Source organism: Micromys minutus, assembly GCF_963924665.1.
Source record: "Micromys minutus genome assembly, chromosome: 6".
Taxonomy (NCBI): domain Eukaryota; kingdom Metazoa; phylum Chordata; class Mammalia; order Rodentia; family Muridae; genus Micromys; species Micromys minutus.
In genome coordinates, this window is record NC_137975.1 from 47,757,236 (window position 1) to 47,770,456 (window position 13,221).

Below are 13,221 nucleotides of genomic sequence, written 5' to 3' on the forward strand. Positions count from 1 at the left end.
CATTTCTGGATCTTCTATTCTGTTTCATTGATCAACGTGCCTATCTCTGTACCAGTACCCTGCAGTTTTTAACACAATTGCCTTGTAATATAGCTTGATGTCAGGGATGGTGATTCCTGCAGAGAACATCTGGATTTTGTAGTTGCTAGAATTCTAGTTCACAGCATAGCTACAGACAGTTCTACTGTAATCAATGTCTACAGCCTATTACCTTTAGGTATTTGTACCATGATAGATATGGCATTAGAATGATGGTCTGTAATTTCCAGAATCTATTCTATAAACCCTCTCTTGCCTTGCTCCATATATTCCCTTTCATGAGAATTATATGTTTAGTTCTTAATAGCCAGACTAGGTTAAACAACTCGTGTATCTCTACTTCTACAAATAGGAATTCCAGCTCAACTAGACAGCCCCTTCTCCAGGTAGAGCCCAGATGGGATTTTCTCACAGATTTTTTTTTCTTTATTTAACACCTGGTATAGACCTTGTGCCTCTCATTTGCTAAGCAAGGACACTACCCTGAGTTATGTCTCTAGACTCTGGTTAAATTCTTCAAGCAGCTCACCAAACTGTGTTTGGAAGCATATCAGGATCATGTGTCTTTGAAAGAGATTGGACAAAAGAGGTCCTAAGCATATGACTTTATCATTAAGCACTAGATACATTTCAATGTTAGGTAAATCTAAATGTTTCTGTGAAGTTTATCCAACATAGGGGGGGAAACAAATTCTTATTTCATTTGAGTTGTGATATTTGGTTTGTTTGATTGATTCTGGTTTTATTCTCACTTGTGTTTGGCTGGTTGATTATTTTGGTGATTGCATAAGGGAAAAGACAGAAGGTTCATTCTAAGAATATGTAAAAATAATGATAGAACAATGAATCACCAACTGAATGAATTAAGGGGCTATGTACTTGCAATTCTTTCATTGTTCATCATTATAGTCATTAGGTGTTACATCATTAGAGAAATAGAACATAAACTATGTAATGCTGACACAATATAATTGGACACAATTTTTTCAATTAACCTAGCTAAAGCTCAGGCTTGAAGGTAAGTGCAAACCAAAATGCCAGAGGTTAGAGAAAGAAAGAAGAAATGGTTTCTTAAAACAAGCATTACAAGTTCAGTACAGGGCTAGAAAGTCACAGAAAAGAAACAAAGAGGGAATGATGACAACAAGAAATGGAGGCAAAAAGTCTGAGAGTCCTACTGGACTGTTGCCTGTGTCTGTGGATCTCAGTTAATGAGTTATATATTTCTATCCACAGCACTGACCGTCAATAAAATCAGATTCGAATTTCTACAGGTGGAACTGGAGCTGGATGTTGCATCTTCTGTAATTTGGTTTTAGTTCTTGGATTAGCTCTTGGATAATTCAGACTCTTTATTAGTTTGACAAGTGGTCCTTACCTTGAAACACATGCTGGTTTTACTGGTGGTTCCCCAGTCTTCTGGACATTTGGGTTCAGGGGTTGTTGTGGGCTCTGGTGGGCGAGTCACTCCTTCTGCCCAATGTTTGCATACAAATTTTGCCTTTTCTTCACAACTCAAAACATCCCATAAACCACCTGCCACTCCAGTTCTCATGGCAACACATCCTGCCTTTCGTCCTGCATTAAACAGAAAGCAGAACTCAATCAGTGGGTTGCTTATTGGAGAGCTACCATGTTCAAAAAGAGCAACCAAAGGGGCAAGATGGTGTGGCTCATCCCCTGAATGTAAGAATGAAATGTAGAACTTGGAAGGTGGGTTACCATATTTTGCCTTTTATTTGTGTGGTCTATATTCCCAATGTAATCATCATAAATATAGGAACATTTAATAACATCTTATATTTTCCACATCTGGTACAGTGGTCCACATTTAGACCTTTAATGATAAAATATTTCTGCTATAATGGCAAAGATAATAATACTATAATGGATTTTCTTTCCTGTCATTTTGTTGGACTTCCTTCCTTTCCTTTTTTAATTTTTTGAGATTTGCCCCTCCCCACCATGATCCACTTCAGACTCCAGGAATAAAACACTTTGATAAGATTTCCAAACAACACACATCTGAGTTGGAGAATTTGGGAAAGTTACTCAAGCTCTCTTGCTTCCTGGTCTTAATATGCAAACCAGAGGCTCTACTATTCAGAGCTGTGATGTAGGTAGTGGAGAAGTTCATGAAAGTCAAACAATGGCCATGATAGAACTAAAAGTTTGTAATTCTGTTTTGCAGCCATTGTAATAAAAAGTCACATAGAGGTTTAAAAATATCAAGATTATTGCTGCTAAGAGGAGCTAATGATGCTATCAATAGTTTTAAAAGGGTCTTAAATGCATAAAAATTTATTATCATCATGCTAAGGAGACATGTTTTTTCTAGTATGTTTTCTTTAAATCCCTCAGTGTCCTGAGACTATTTTCAGATTCCTAGAGTCATCTGTGGTCCATTCACAGTCATGCTCTGAAAACAATTACTGCAATGAATGACAGCTAATACTGCTGTGACCTGTTGACCCACTGGTTACAGGAGTAGTTCATCTTTCTTGATGCGTAGGTCAGGCCCCACATACCTTGCCTATTCTTGAAGCTGTATGTTTGGGCACGCAGTCAGCATCTCCTGAACATAAAACATCACCTTTCCATCAAGTAGATACACTGATGGCTGTGGTGCCACCACATGGAGGGCGGAAGAAGCAGGAGCTTGAGTTTAAGACCAGCCTACATAGTGAGCGCCATCAGTAGTTCTACTGGCTACACTGTGAGTTCCGGTCTCACCCTGGACTAAATAGCAAGAGACTGTCTCCAAGACTCTCAGTGGTTACAGCTGAGTTATAGCTCCAGTTTAATGAATTTTTGTTCTTGAATGAATTCCAGGGTTCACCACTCAGAATCCTCCTGGCGCATAAGTTACCGAGGCAAAGTAGAGCTACACAGGAAGAGCTGTGACTTTCACCATATTTCAAACATGTGTTCATTTACATGATCTGGAGTCTCCCAGTTCCTCTGATGTTTGATGATTTAATCATCATAAAGCAGTTGTACAACAATAATCTGACTGATGATATCAGTTCCTCTCTCAAAGCTGCTTATGCAAATTCGAATAGCAACTGGAGATTAGGATGTATTGGGCCAAGAAGCAAACAATGCACTTAAGCAGTTATTCCTCGTCTCGCTTGTGATTCTGACACACTGACTTGACTTCTGTAATGGGTGCTGAACTAAGAGATGGCATACTCAGTAATATCATTTGCCAACAACATCAGAATAGAAAGGCCATATAGAAGCTTCAGGGTCTGTTAGGCCACTTGGGTCTCCAGTTCAAGAAAGCAAGTCAAATTACCAGGGCAGCTGGTTGGTATATTTATATAGCTCAGATACCAGATGCCTCAGCCTAGCTTATTACGCAGATTAGTATAAATCTGGGCTTGTGCATCTCTAGTCCTATAAATCCTGACTTTCAGTTTCCACATGTTTTAAATAAAGATACTTAAACACCCTTTCTTATTCTTATAAAGATAAAATAAAACCCGATGTTGAAGGGTTAATGCTAAAGATACATGGAAGAAATTGGAGAAAGAAATGATTCCCCATGAGCATCCCCATTGGTCTCTCTACTCAAGGACACTCATATTTATATTCATCCTCACTGTAAAGTTTTACATCTACCTCCTATAGAGTCGAGTTTTGGGAAATTAGGCAAACACTCATAACACCTGAGAGCACTTGAAATGTTTCGTCTCTTTATACCAGAACTACATTACTTAGCAATTTTCTCTTCCTCTTTGCTCCAGAATACTACAAGCTGAATGGGAGGGCTTGGGGGAAGAGAACATAATGATGAATAAAACACCATTGACTTGCATGCTGCATTAAAAAGGCGGATAGAGGACCAACAGGCTCAGCTGGCAGGAGTGAGGGGATGCCCTGAGCACAGCACTCCCATACCTGGCACATCTACCGTGAGCCCAGCACCTGCATACCTGGCATGTCGGCATTCCAGTGTGTGAACTGCACCTGCTCTTCCACAGTCCACCGAAACGTCCCTTTGTTTTGAATATCTGAGAGTCCTGTCCAAAAATATTTTTCAGGCCTCAATCCAACCAAACTAGTCAGGAATGCTTGTTCATATCTTTAAAAGAATTAAATTCAACTAAACTTTAGAAACATTTATGTACATTTCTTAAATCATCAACATGAAGAGTATTTCAATTGTATATCTGAGTTATGACTGAGTCAATAAATTCAAACATTGCATTAATATTTGGCAGCTATTTCCCCTGGATTCTAACATTCTTTCTTAAAGACAGAAGGTATCTCATAGATCCAGGAAGCTAAGGAAACTTAGAAATCTCAGGAAGTTTATGAAATTTACAAGACTCACAGGGCCTCTACCTGGGATTATAGAAGCAATAAATAATTGCTAGGGAGACAAGACTCCTCTATGGAGCTACCTGTAAGTTGGTCAGGGAGTGTCAGAGATGCAGGTGGGCTTTCCAGTGAAGGAGCTGCCATAAATTACTCATACCTTTATATCACACCTTTACTCACACTCCCCCTTAAGAAAGCCCATAAACTCCCTGATTCACCAAGCTAGACCTGGGTGGGATAATTTCCTTTAGTACCTGGCATGAATAAATATTTCATAACTTCTATAAGAAATTTCCATGCAGGAATCACAGCTTTATATCATTTACATTACAATATTCTTCACTAAGGAAACGTAAGTTTTTGAAGTTAAACTACCATCTAGCTGAGTGGATCGATCCACCAAGACATTTTTCTCTCATTTTCATGTTGGCCTCACTGGTCTTAAAATAACTTTGACAATACAAGGGAGAAAACTACAGCAGTTGGAGAAATTATTTGAAAGGACCAGTCTGTTTTTCACACGGGCTAAGTGTCCTCTTCAATTCTTGATGACAGAAGTAGAGAGATGATAGACTTATCAAGGAGGATCAAAAATTGGAACCATCATGTTTCTTTCCATTTCTAGTGATAGGCAAAGCAATAAACATCTGCCTTAGATAGAAAACTTGAAAAAACGCAGGCAACTTAGGCAGAAACATCTCAGAAAAGAGCCACTCCGTTTTCAGAAACATGGAGAGCCAGGGAGAACAAAGAGGACTTCAAACCTTACAAAAAGTGGCAGATTTAACCATAGTTGAATAATCACAGATGCCTACAAACAGCAAACAAAACACTAGAAGGGCAACTTACTTTCTAAAACACAAAGAGCAAGTTTAATTAAAGGTAGGAGATTGTTAAATCCTAATAGCTCAGAGAACACATGAAGAATAATTCTTTTCTTGTACATGATTCTTTAACCAACAAATCATAATAATGCATCAGTCTAAAATGCATCCCCATGGTACTTAAACAATTCATCTTCTTGTAGTCAGATGTTTATATTAGTATGTCATTGCTGTCAAAGGAAGATGCAGTTTGAAACACAATCCTATGATACCTATTTTTTCCACAGAATTTTTAGTATCAGCAGGACTCTGTGGATTTTGAGATGGCCCTGAAGCAATAAAATGTCAGTAACTTTTAAATTTTTTTGAAGTTTTTTGAATTTATAATCCAAGCTTTGAAAAGAGTAAGAAAGAAAAATCATAAAGAAGTAAATAAATCTCAAAGATGGAACTTCATTTTTTAAAAGTCCCCTATTTTTTGTTTAATTTTCTCAGCCTATCAGTCTATTAGCCAAGCCAAGTATAACTTAATTAATTAATTAATTAACTAAGTTAAAAGAATAGAAAGAATGAGTAAAATATCTGCAAATATTGCAATCTATATTTTAGAAGTTGGGATCATAATTTTGGGCCTCTGACCTGACTTCTTTAGTAATAAGACCTGTCCTATCAATCGCAGTGATCTATATGCCACACTTTGGAGTGAGAAAGGCTTCATGCACTGAGAAGTGCAGAAGAATATTGGCACGTGCTCTGTCTCCCTCCTTAGACTATTAGCAAGCATCTTCAAGCAATAATGTTCACAAAATGATCAGAAAGCTTCCATATGGCAGAGCAGATAGAGATTCCTTGACAGTGGCAAGACAGTAGAAAAGATGGAATCTCCATGTACCTAGTCTTCCACTTCACCCTGTGTCTCCTCACCTGCATGCTTCTCTCTCTCTCTCTCTCTCTCTCTCTCTCTCTCTCTCTCTCTCTCTCTCTCTCTCTCTCTGTGTGTGTGTGTGTATATGTGTGTCACTTATGAAAATCAGAGTCAATGTTAGGTATCTTCCTCAGTCTCTGTCCACCTTGTGTTATGAGCCGGGGTCTCTTACTGAACCTGGAGCTCACCAACTCATCCAGGCTGTCTGGCCAATAATCTTAAGGATCCTCCTCTATCTGCTCCATAAAACTATGATGATAGAGGGATACAATGTCTGGCATTTTACCTGGGTGCTGGGGATCCAACCTCAGGTCCTCATGTTTGTGTGACACGCACTGTCTATATTCCCTGAGCCCTCTCCCTTAACCCTCTCCTTATGACATTCCCTAAGTGAATCAGGAATTGTAAGTGCCTCCAAGAATTCTTTGAGTTGTTCAAGCAAATGAATGGAACCTAATAGGGGGTTGGAAGAATGCCTTTCTATAGCCGGCCATTCAGAAATGCAGGCAACAGAGCTTAGGGCTTACAACTACACCTGACATGAGTTAAGTACAAGCTCCAGAGAACCAAACTCTGCCTGTGGGATCTGACATTATTACCAAGCAGATAATGTAAGAAGTGAATTGAGTTCAGAGATCTTAGGATTGGGTCACTGAAGAATTGCTTGCTGAGTGCTAGGGAAAGTCTTAACACTTTTGATATTAGAGAATTGATTTGAGTTGTGAGTGTGTGTTAGTAAAACATGTATGTGAGCTCATCATTCCTCAGAGTAAGTTTCCTCTGCCCCTCTTTCCCATGGAGTGAGTGCCAGAAGCACAAAATGGGGTGTTACCTTACAAATCTTACTCTGTTTGCTTTAAGATTTGATAGCTAACAGATTAGAAAGCACTCGATCTGTAACATACATTCAGTGCATTAGCCATTAACTTCTGAATACTGTGTCTTACACTCTTAATGCCAGATCTCTGTGAGTTCAAGGCCATTATGATCTACATATCAAGTTCAGGCCAATTAGGCTACATCATAAGACCCTGTCTTAAAAGTAAGGTTTTAAGAAAATTGGTGCCTAAAAATAACAAAGTAGTTTTATAATGTTTTCAGTTAAGCCAACAAATAAGAATGTTTTAAACACTTCTACCTTTATAAAGCATGACCCAAGAAGATATATAATCTACTTCAACATGTATAACATGCTAACTCTAAATAAGATTTTTAAAAAATATTTTAACAGTTGGCTTATTTGAGAATAAGTATAATATAGTTCCATACCTGTCTTCAACCGTTGTTAAATAAGCCTTCTCATTTGTGCATGTTTGGTTTGCATCAGCGAACGTTGAAAGGGTGGGTCCAATCAAGTAGCAGTAAAACCCATGCCGTTTCCAGCCCTATGAACACCATCAGCAAACAAAGGGGTTACCATGCATATTTATACTTTTAAATATTTTTATATGATTTCTTTGTGTAACAGGAGTTTCTCGACAGGAGAGCCTAAAGAAAATTGTTTATGCATTTGAAAGAATAGAATGGCATTGTCCCTAAGGTGACAGATAATGATACTAAAGGACGGGAACGCTGTCCTCTGCCATTCTGAGGCATCCTGTGAGGCACACTACTTGTAAAATGACCCCTGAGGAATCCAAATAATACAGCACAGGATCCATTTCACATGAGGTCATCCCAGAAAATAACTTGAGGAACTGTAACTGTAGATGACTACTGATGTCAAAGGTAGGTGGTGAACATAAAGCCGTGTCTCCTGGCCATTGGACTTCATGACACGCTTTTCCCACATTTCAATTGCACAAAATACTACATAAAATCATGCAAATTTATATTCCAGGAAAGATATTGAGAGGAATTGAGGAATTCTCTGAGTATAGAAAACCAAGTTTAAAAGCTCTGCTTGTGGTTGGCTGGAAGTATATCAAATGCAGACTGGGATTGAGAGGGAGGGTCCTGCTATCAACATAGAGACCAACAACTACTTGGTCTTCTTCTATGGTGAAAACAATAGAAAATTCTAGCCATACAATTCCAAGTTAACAATCTTGTTATTTGCTTGGTATGTTAGATTTCAGAAAAGTCTTATGTTCCAAAATAAATGCCATCCATGTATACCTGCAATGTCAAACTTATGAGACTTAAAAGTTAGATTCCATCCTGACCTATGTATTAGCAGGACCTTGTCAAAAAAAAATGGGTGACTGTATCTCACTGATGGAGTGCTTGCTTTCTGTTTTCAAGCGTGGGGGTTTTAAGTCCAATACTGAAAAACTTCAATTAATCAATTGCCAAGACTGTGCTACAGATAAATAAGGTCTAGTTCCAACTTTTCTCTGTAGACACTCTGTGTCTATATTACCACATGATAAAATAATATTTAGTTTCTACAAAGAGAATATCTTAGATATTCTAAGAAGAATACAAAACGACAAAATAGAAATTTTTTTTCACAAATCAGGCCATGGAGGGGGCTAGCTCCTGTGAGGCAAGGAGTAGGCACATGGACACTAACTCACAAACAAAAGTTATAAACTATGTGAAATGTCTTGTATCGGGTGAGAATAATTGGTTTCGTAACAGAATAATCAGAAATCTGCATCACACAAACAATCATGTTTGAGATGATTTAACAAAGCAAATATAAAATAAAGATAAAACTGTGGAAGATTTAGAGTAAACTAGAATTTCTAGAAGAGAAAAAAATAAAAATGAAGTTTAAAAATACAACAATCAAATTAAATACAATAACTAGGATTTCAGTGATAAATAGTAAATTAAATAGGTGGATGAGAAGACAAAAAAAAGAAGATTAAAACATAGGAAACATATTTCCTAGGAAAATATAAACACTAGCTGTGCTGGTTTTACTATGGTTGGCCTAGAGAGTGGCCCTATAGGTGTGGCAATGTTGGAATGGGTGTGGCCATGTGGAGGGTGTGTGCCACTGTGGGGATCAGCTTTGACATCTATGCTCAAGCTCTGCCTATTGCAGAGGAGTCTCTCCTCAGTACCTTTGAAAGACAGTTTCTTCCTGCTGCCTTTGGACAAAGATGTAGAATTCTTCGCTCTTACAGCACCATGTCTGACTTGACACCGCCATACATCCTACCATGATATTAATGGACTAAACTTCTGAAACTATTAGCCATCCCCAAAGAAATGTTTTCTGGCTAAGTTTCTAGAATGTAAAATTAGGAGGAATTTTATTGTTGAGACCCTTCATGTATCCCTCAGATGTTTTGATTATTTTTTTTTTGCCTACTGCTCTTCTTACAGTGTATTTTCCCCATAAGAAATTATGAGTCATATATTCCTATCTTTCAGGGTTTCTTATTAGGTGATGTGACCACATCATATCACTGGAAATCCTACAAAAGACCATTAGTTTTAACTTTGCCTTTGATTCACAAGAAGTGAGACAGTAGAAAAGAGGAGGATGAGCTACTCATCAGATGGGAAAACAATAACCATAAGCCTACAAAATTATGTTTGTAGTTGTTTCTTCATGTTTTTAGAAGGCTTTTACAATATCATTTATTTTAGCCTCCTAGAACTCTGAATGTTTCTGTGTCTGCATGTTTCCTTATCTACCTCTGTCTCTGTGTCTATCTCTCTGTCTCTGTGTGTGTCTATCTCTCTGTACCTGTCTATATTTATCTACATGCCATTCATCTATCTATCTATATCTATCTATCTATCTATCTATCTATCTATCTATCTATAACCTACCTATCATCTATCTCTCAGGGTGTCTCTCTTTGCTAGTAAGGTACATACACTATGAGCTTATGTGATTTTATTTAACAGAGTTACTCAGCACAAGTTGAAGGCTAGGTGCCCTGCCTCATATTGTAATGTCCTGAAAACTTTCCCCTACTGGAAGAAAGCTCATTCAAAATGCTATAAGTAGGAAAGTCGCCACTAATGGCTTGCTATCAGCATGTCAGCATTTAATATTATTCGATGGAAATGCCTTTAACTACCCATAGAATGTCAGATTCCCCAATTCCTACACAATAACTTCTCTTAAGTCTTCCTTCATCTCATCTCCCAGCCCAAGCTCTTTTAATCCTTTTATTTTATTTTCTATTTCCTCTTCAGTTCTCATGACATTCTGAATGGAGCTAAGGAATGTGTGCACCGCCCCATTAACCAGACACTGCCCAAGAAAACTTCAAAAAGGATGGAGCTATCAGACACAGTAAGACACTGAATATTTACAAATGCTGGCCTTTGATGATAAGTAAGCATTGCCTCATACAAAACAAATCTCACTGTACCAAATGGTTATCTTAAATCATTGTGGAGGGTCTATACTCACTTTCCGGCAGCCTTTTTCTGCACCCTCTGGTACTACAGCATGGGTTTGTGATATCATCTTACAGATGTAACCCAGTGGTTGCTCACAGGCTCTATCTGCCCAGTATCCATCCTACAGAACAAAAAGAAAAATAAATGATTATCTGTTTTAGGATCTTGGTACATTTGTTTCATTCCAGTGCTGAACCCAGGGCCTTATGCATGCTAGCTAGGAGAAGCTAGCATTTACAAACAAATGGTAAATTCATATCTTACATGTTAGCAATATATCTGGCTTTAGCTATACAGATGTAAAGAGATTGTAGGACTAATGTGACTCTATTTTGAATGCCCAAAGCCAGTATGTATAGTGAGTTGGCCTTATGCTGCTTATATTCTGATGTTAATTCTGCTTCCTGAAGATGATGAGCACACAATCACATGCTCATGTGAACCTTCTTCCCATGTTTACTGGTCAATACAAGGCTAGAATCAGTGATTGGGCAGTGAAGAAGAAAGATGAGACTGGAGGTTCAAAAGTAGGGTACAGGGAGAAGGAGAGGATAAAGGTAAGAAAAGAGAGGATGAAAAAAGAGGAAGAGAAACACAATGGACCATGACCATGAGGCAAGGAGTAACCAGTAGAAGGTACAGAGCTCTGAATCGTTGAACCAAGTCATCCTATATATGAATACATACATACATACATACATACATAATATTTGCATAAATGCATGTGTGAATATATACATAAATATGTTCAAATGGTGCTGTATACATAGATATAGCATGTGCATACATACATACATATATTTCAGAATTCAGCAGACAGTATTTTATATCATTTATCTATCTTATGGTCTTCTTGACTTTGCTAGACCATAGTGAGACACTCAAAACACTGAATCTGAAATGTGGTGCAACTTAAGTCTATAGCAAGGACAGAAGCAATCTCAGCAAATAATAATCAAGGCAGAGAAAGAAAGTTGAAGCATTATTGCCAGGCATTGGCAGAGTGCCTCACCTTGCCTTTCATCACCACGCAGTCCTCCTGCCTGTTGTTCTCATGACTTGGCTCTCCAGGAAGCCATTTAGTAAATGTCACTGGGGTCCCATCACTCCACTCAAAGTACATCTGAATTTTCATGTCATTTAAACCAATCCACAACTCATCATTTGGCTCTACACAGGAAGAGAACCACCTAAGCTGTTTATATACTGTTTGCCAAAAGTAATACACAAGTACAAAAGAACTATGTTTTCCAAAGGTCAGCAGAGTATCTGAAAGGGTGCTGGGCTGGTCCACTCAGCTCTGCTCCCTTGATCTTATAGAACTATCATAAAAAATAATGTATATACAACAGGCACATAGCAACTATATATTATGATGATAATTTTTAGTTTATTCAACATTTTCTTTCTATTTTGAGTGCAACTATTTCTAGTTAATATATAATGGGACAAATTTGTAGTGACTGAAGATCTCAAGTTTCATGGGTACAAAATAAACATTTCCAAATTTTAAAATTAGATGCTATCCTATACAATTCAGTATCTGTTTAATTTGCTTAACTGGGAATGCCACTGTAGCCTCTGACTCTAATCTTTGAACAGTAAAAGACAATGACTTCAAAAAATTATAAAGATGGCATTTGGTAAAAAATGATGAGTGGCTGATTTTCTTCCTCCTGAAAGCTGTCAACCAACTTCATTTTTGGAGAAGTCATTAAGTGGCCTTTTGCCAGTGCTAGCAGATGTTTCCAGCATCCTAAAGCACAGGGGACCTGTGCCAGGATGGCCCTCTTCCTCTCACTTGAGTTGGCAGATCAGGAGATTTTTGAGTGACAAATATAGGCTTCAAGGAGTTTAAGATAAAGACCAATGTAAAATTACACTAGTATATATGAGTTTTCTGTGTACATTTGCTTTAATTTATTTTTATTAGTTTACAGAGAATTAGATTTTATTATGGCATTCCCATGTATACTTTTCTTACTAAACTGCATTATAAATTTCTTAATGATACAATTATTTAAACTACGATACAATCTTTGTTGGCAGAAGTAACATCTACTTAAATCTATATTGTCAATAAACTATCAATTTAAATTTATTACACTGAACATTTATGGTTATATTTTTGAGACAAGAGTTGGGAGGAGGCAGCCAAGATTGAGGTTAGTTTCTCACCATATCCTAGCTGTGAGAAAATGAAGTCAAACTCCTCAATGCTATGGATGCTCGCCAGGTCACCACCCTCCTTCCTACAGGCTTGCAAGGCATATTTCTGGATCTTCTTCTCTGCCCTATGGATCCTGTAGCAGTGACCTGCATAGGGCCACCACTGATTAGGGCAGCCAGTAGGTACATCACTTGCTAGAAAGGAAAAGTTTAGAAAACATTTGAAAAAAATTTGTTTAAATTAGCAACATTTTCAACTACCTTGTATATAATGTATGTGTATATGTATACATATACATATATATACACATATACATATATACATATATATGTGTATACATATATAAAAATATACATATGTACACATATACATATATACATTCATTCATACATACATACATATATACATACACATGCATATATATCACAATTGTAGACATAAAGATAACATTCTTCATTTTATGGCATATGCATTTATATGAGATATGTAAGAAAGAACTACTCTACTTTGCTTATTTTGTTTTAAAAAGGGCAATTTGAAAAACAAACTTTTACTTTAAAAGGAAGACTGGCAACATAGATCACTAGGCTATCCTGGAAGCCACTAAAGAGGGTCCCTAAAAA

At 37.4% G+C, this 13,221-nt stretch overlaps 1 protein-coding gene across 2 annotated transcripts in view; it reads right to left on the reverse strand.

The window, feature by feature from the left end:
- MRC1 (mannose receptor C-type 1) overlaps nt 1–13,221 on the reverse strand; it is an 88,015-nt gene that overhangs the window by 33,619 nt on the left and 41,175 nt on the right. For both annotated transcript variants that reach the window (XM_080917904.1, XM_080917903.1), the window contains exons 7-12: nt 12,607–12,792; nt 11,441–11,598; nt 10,439–10,549; nt 7,384–7,499; nt 3,978–4,126; nt 1,418–1,617 (exon numbers count right to left, since the gene is read on the reverse strand). In XM_080917904.1, coding sequence (XP_080774030.1) covers nt 1,418–1,617; nt 3,978–4,126; nt 7,384–7,499; nt 10,439–10,549; nt 11,441–11,598; nt 12,607–12,792 — 920 coding nt within the window. The remainder of the gene's footprint in view (nt 1–1,417; nt 1,618–3,977; nt 4,127–7,383; nt 7,500–10,438; nt 10,550–11,440; nt 11,599–12,606; nt 12,793–13,221) is intronic.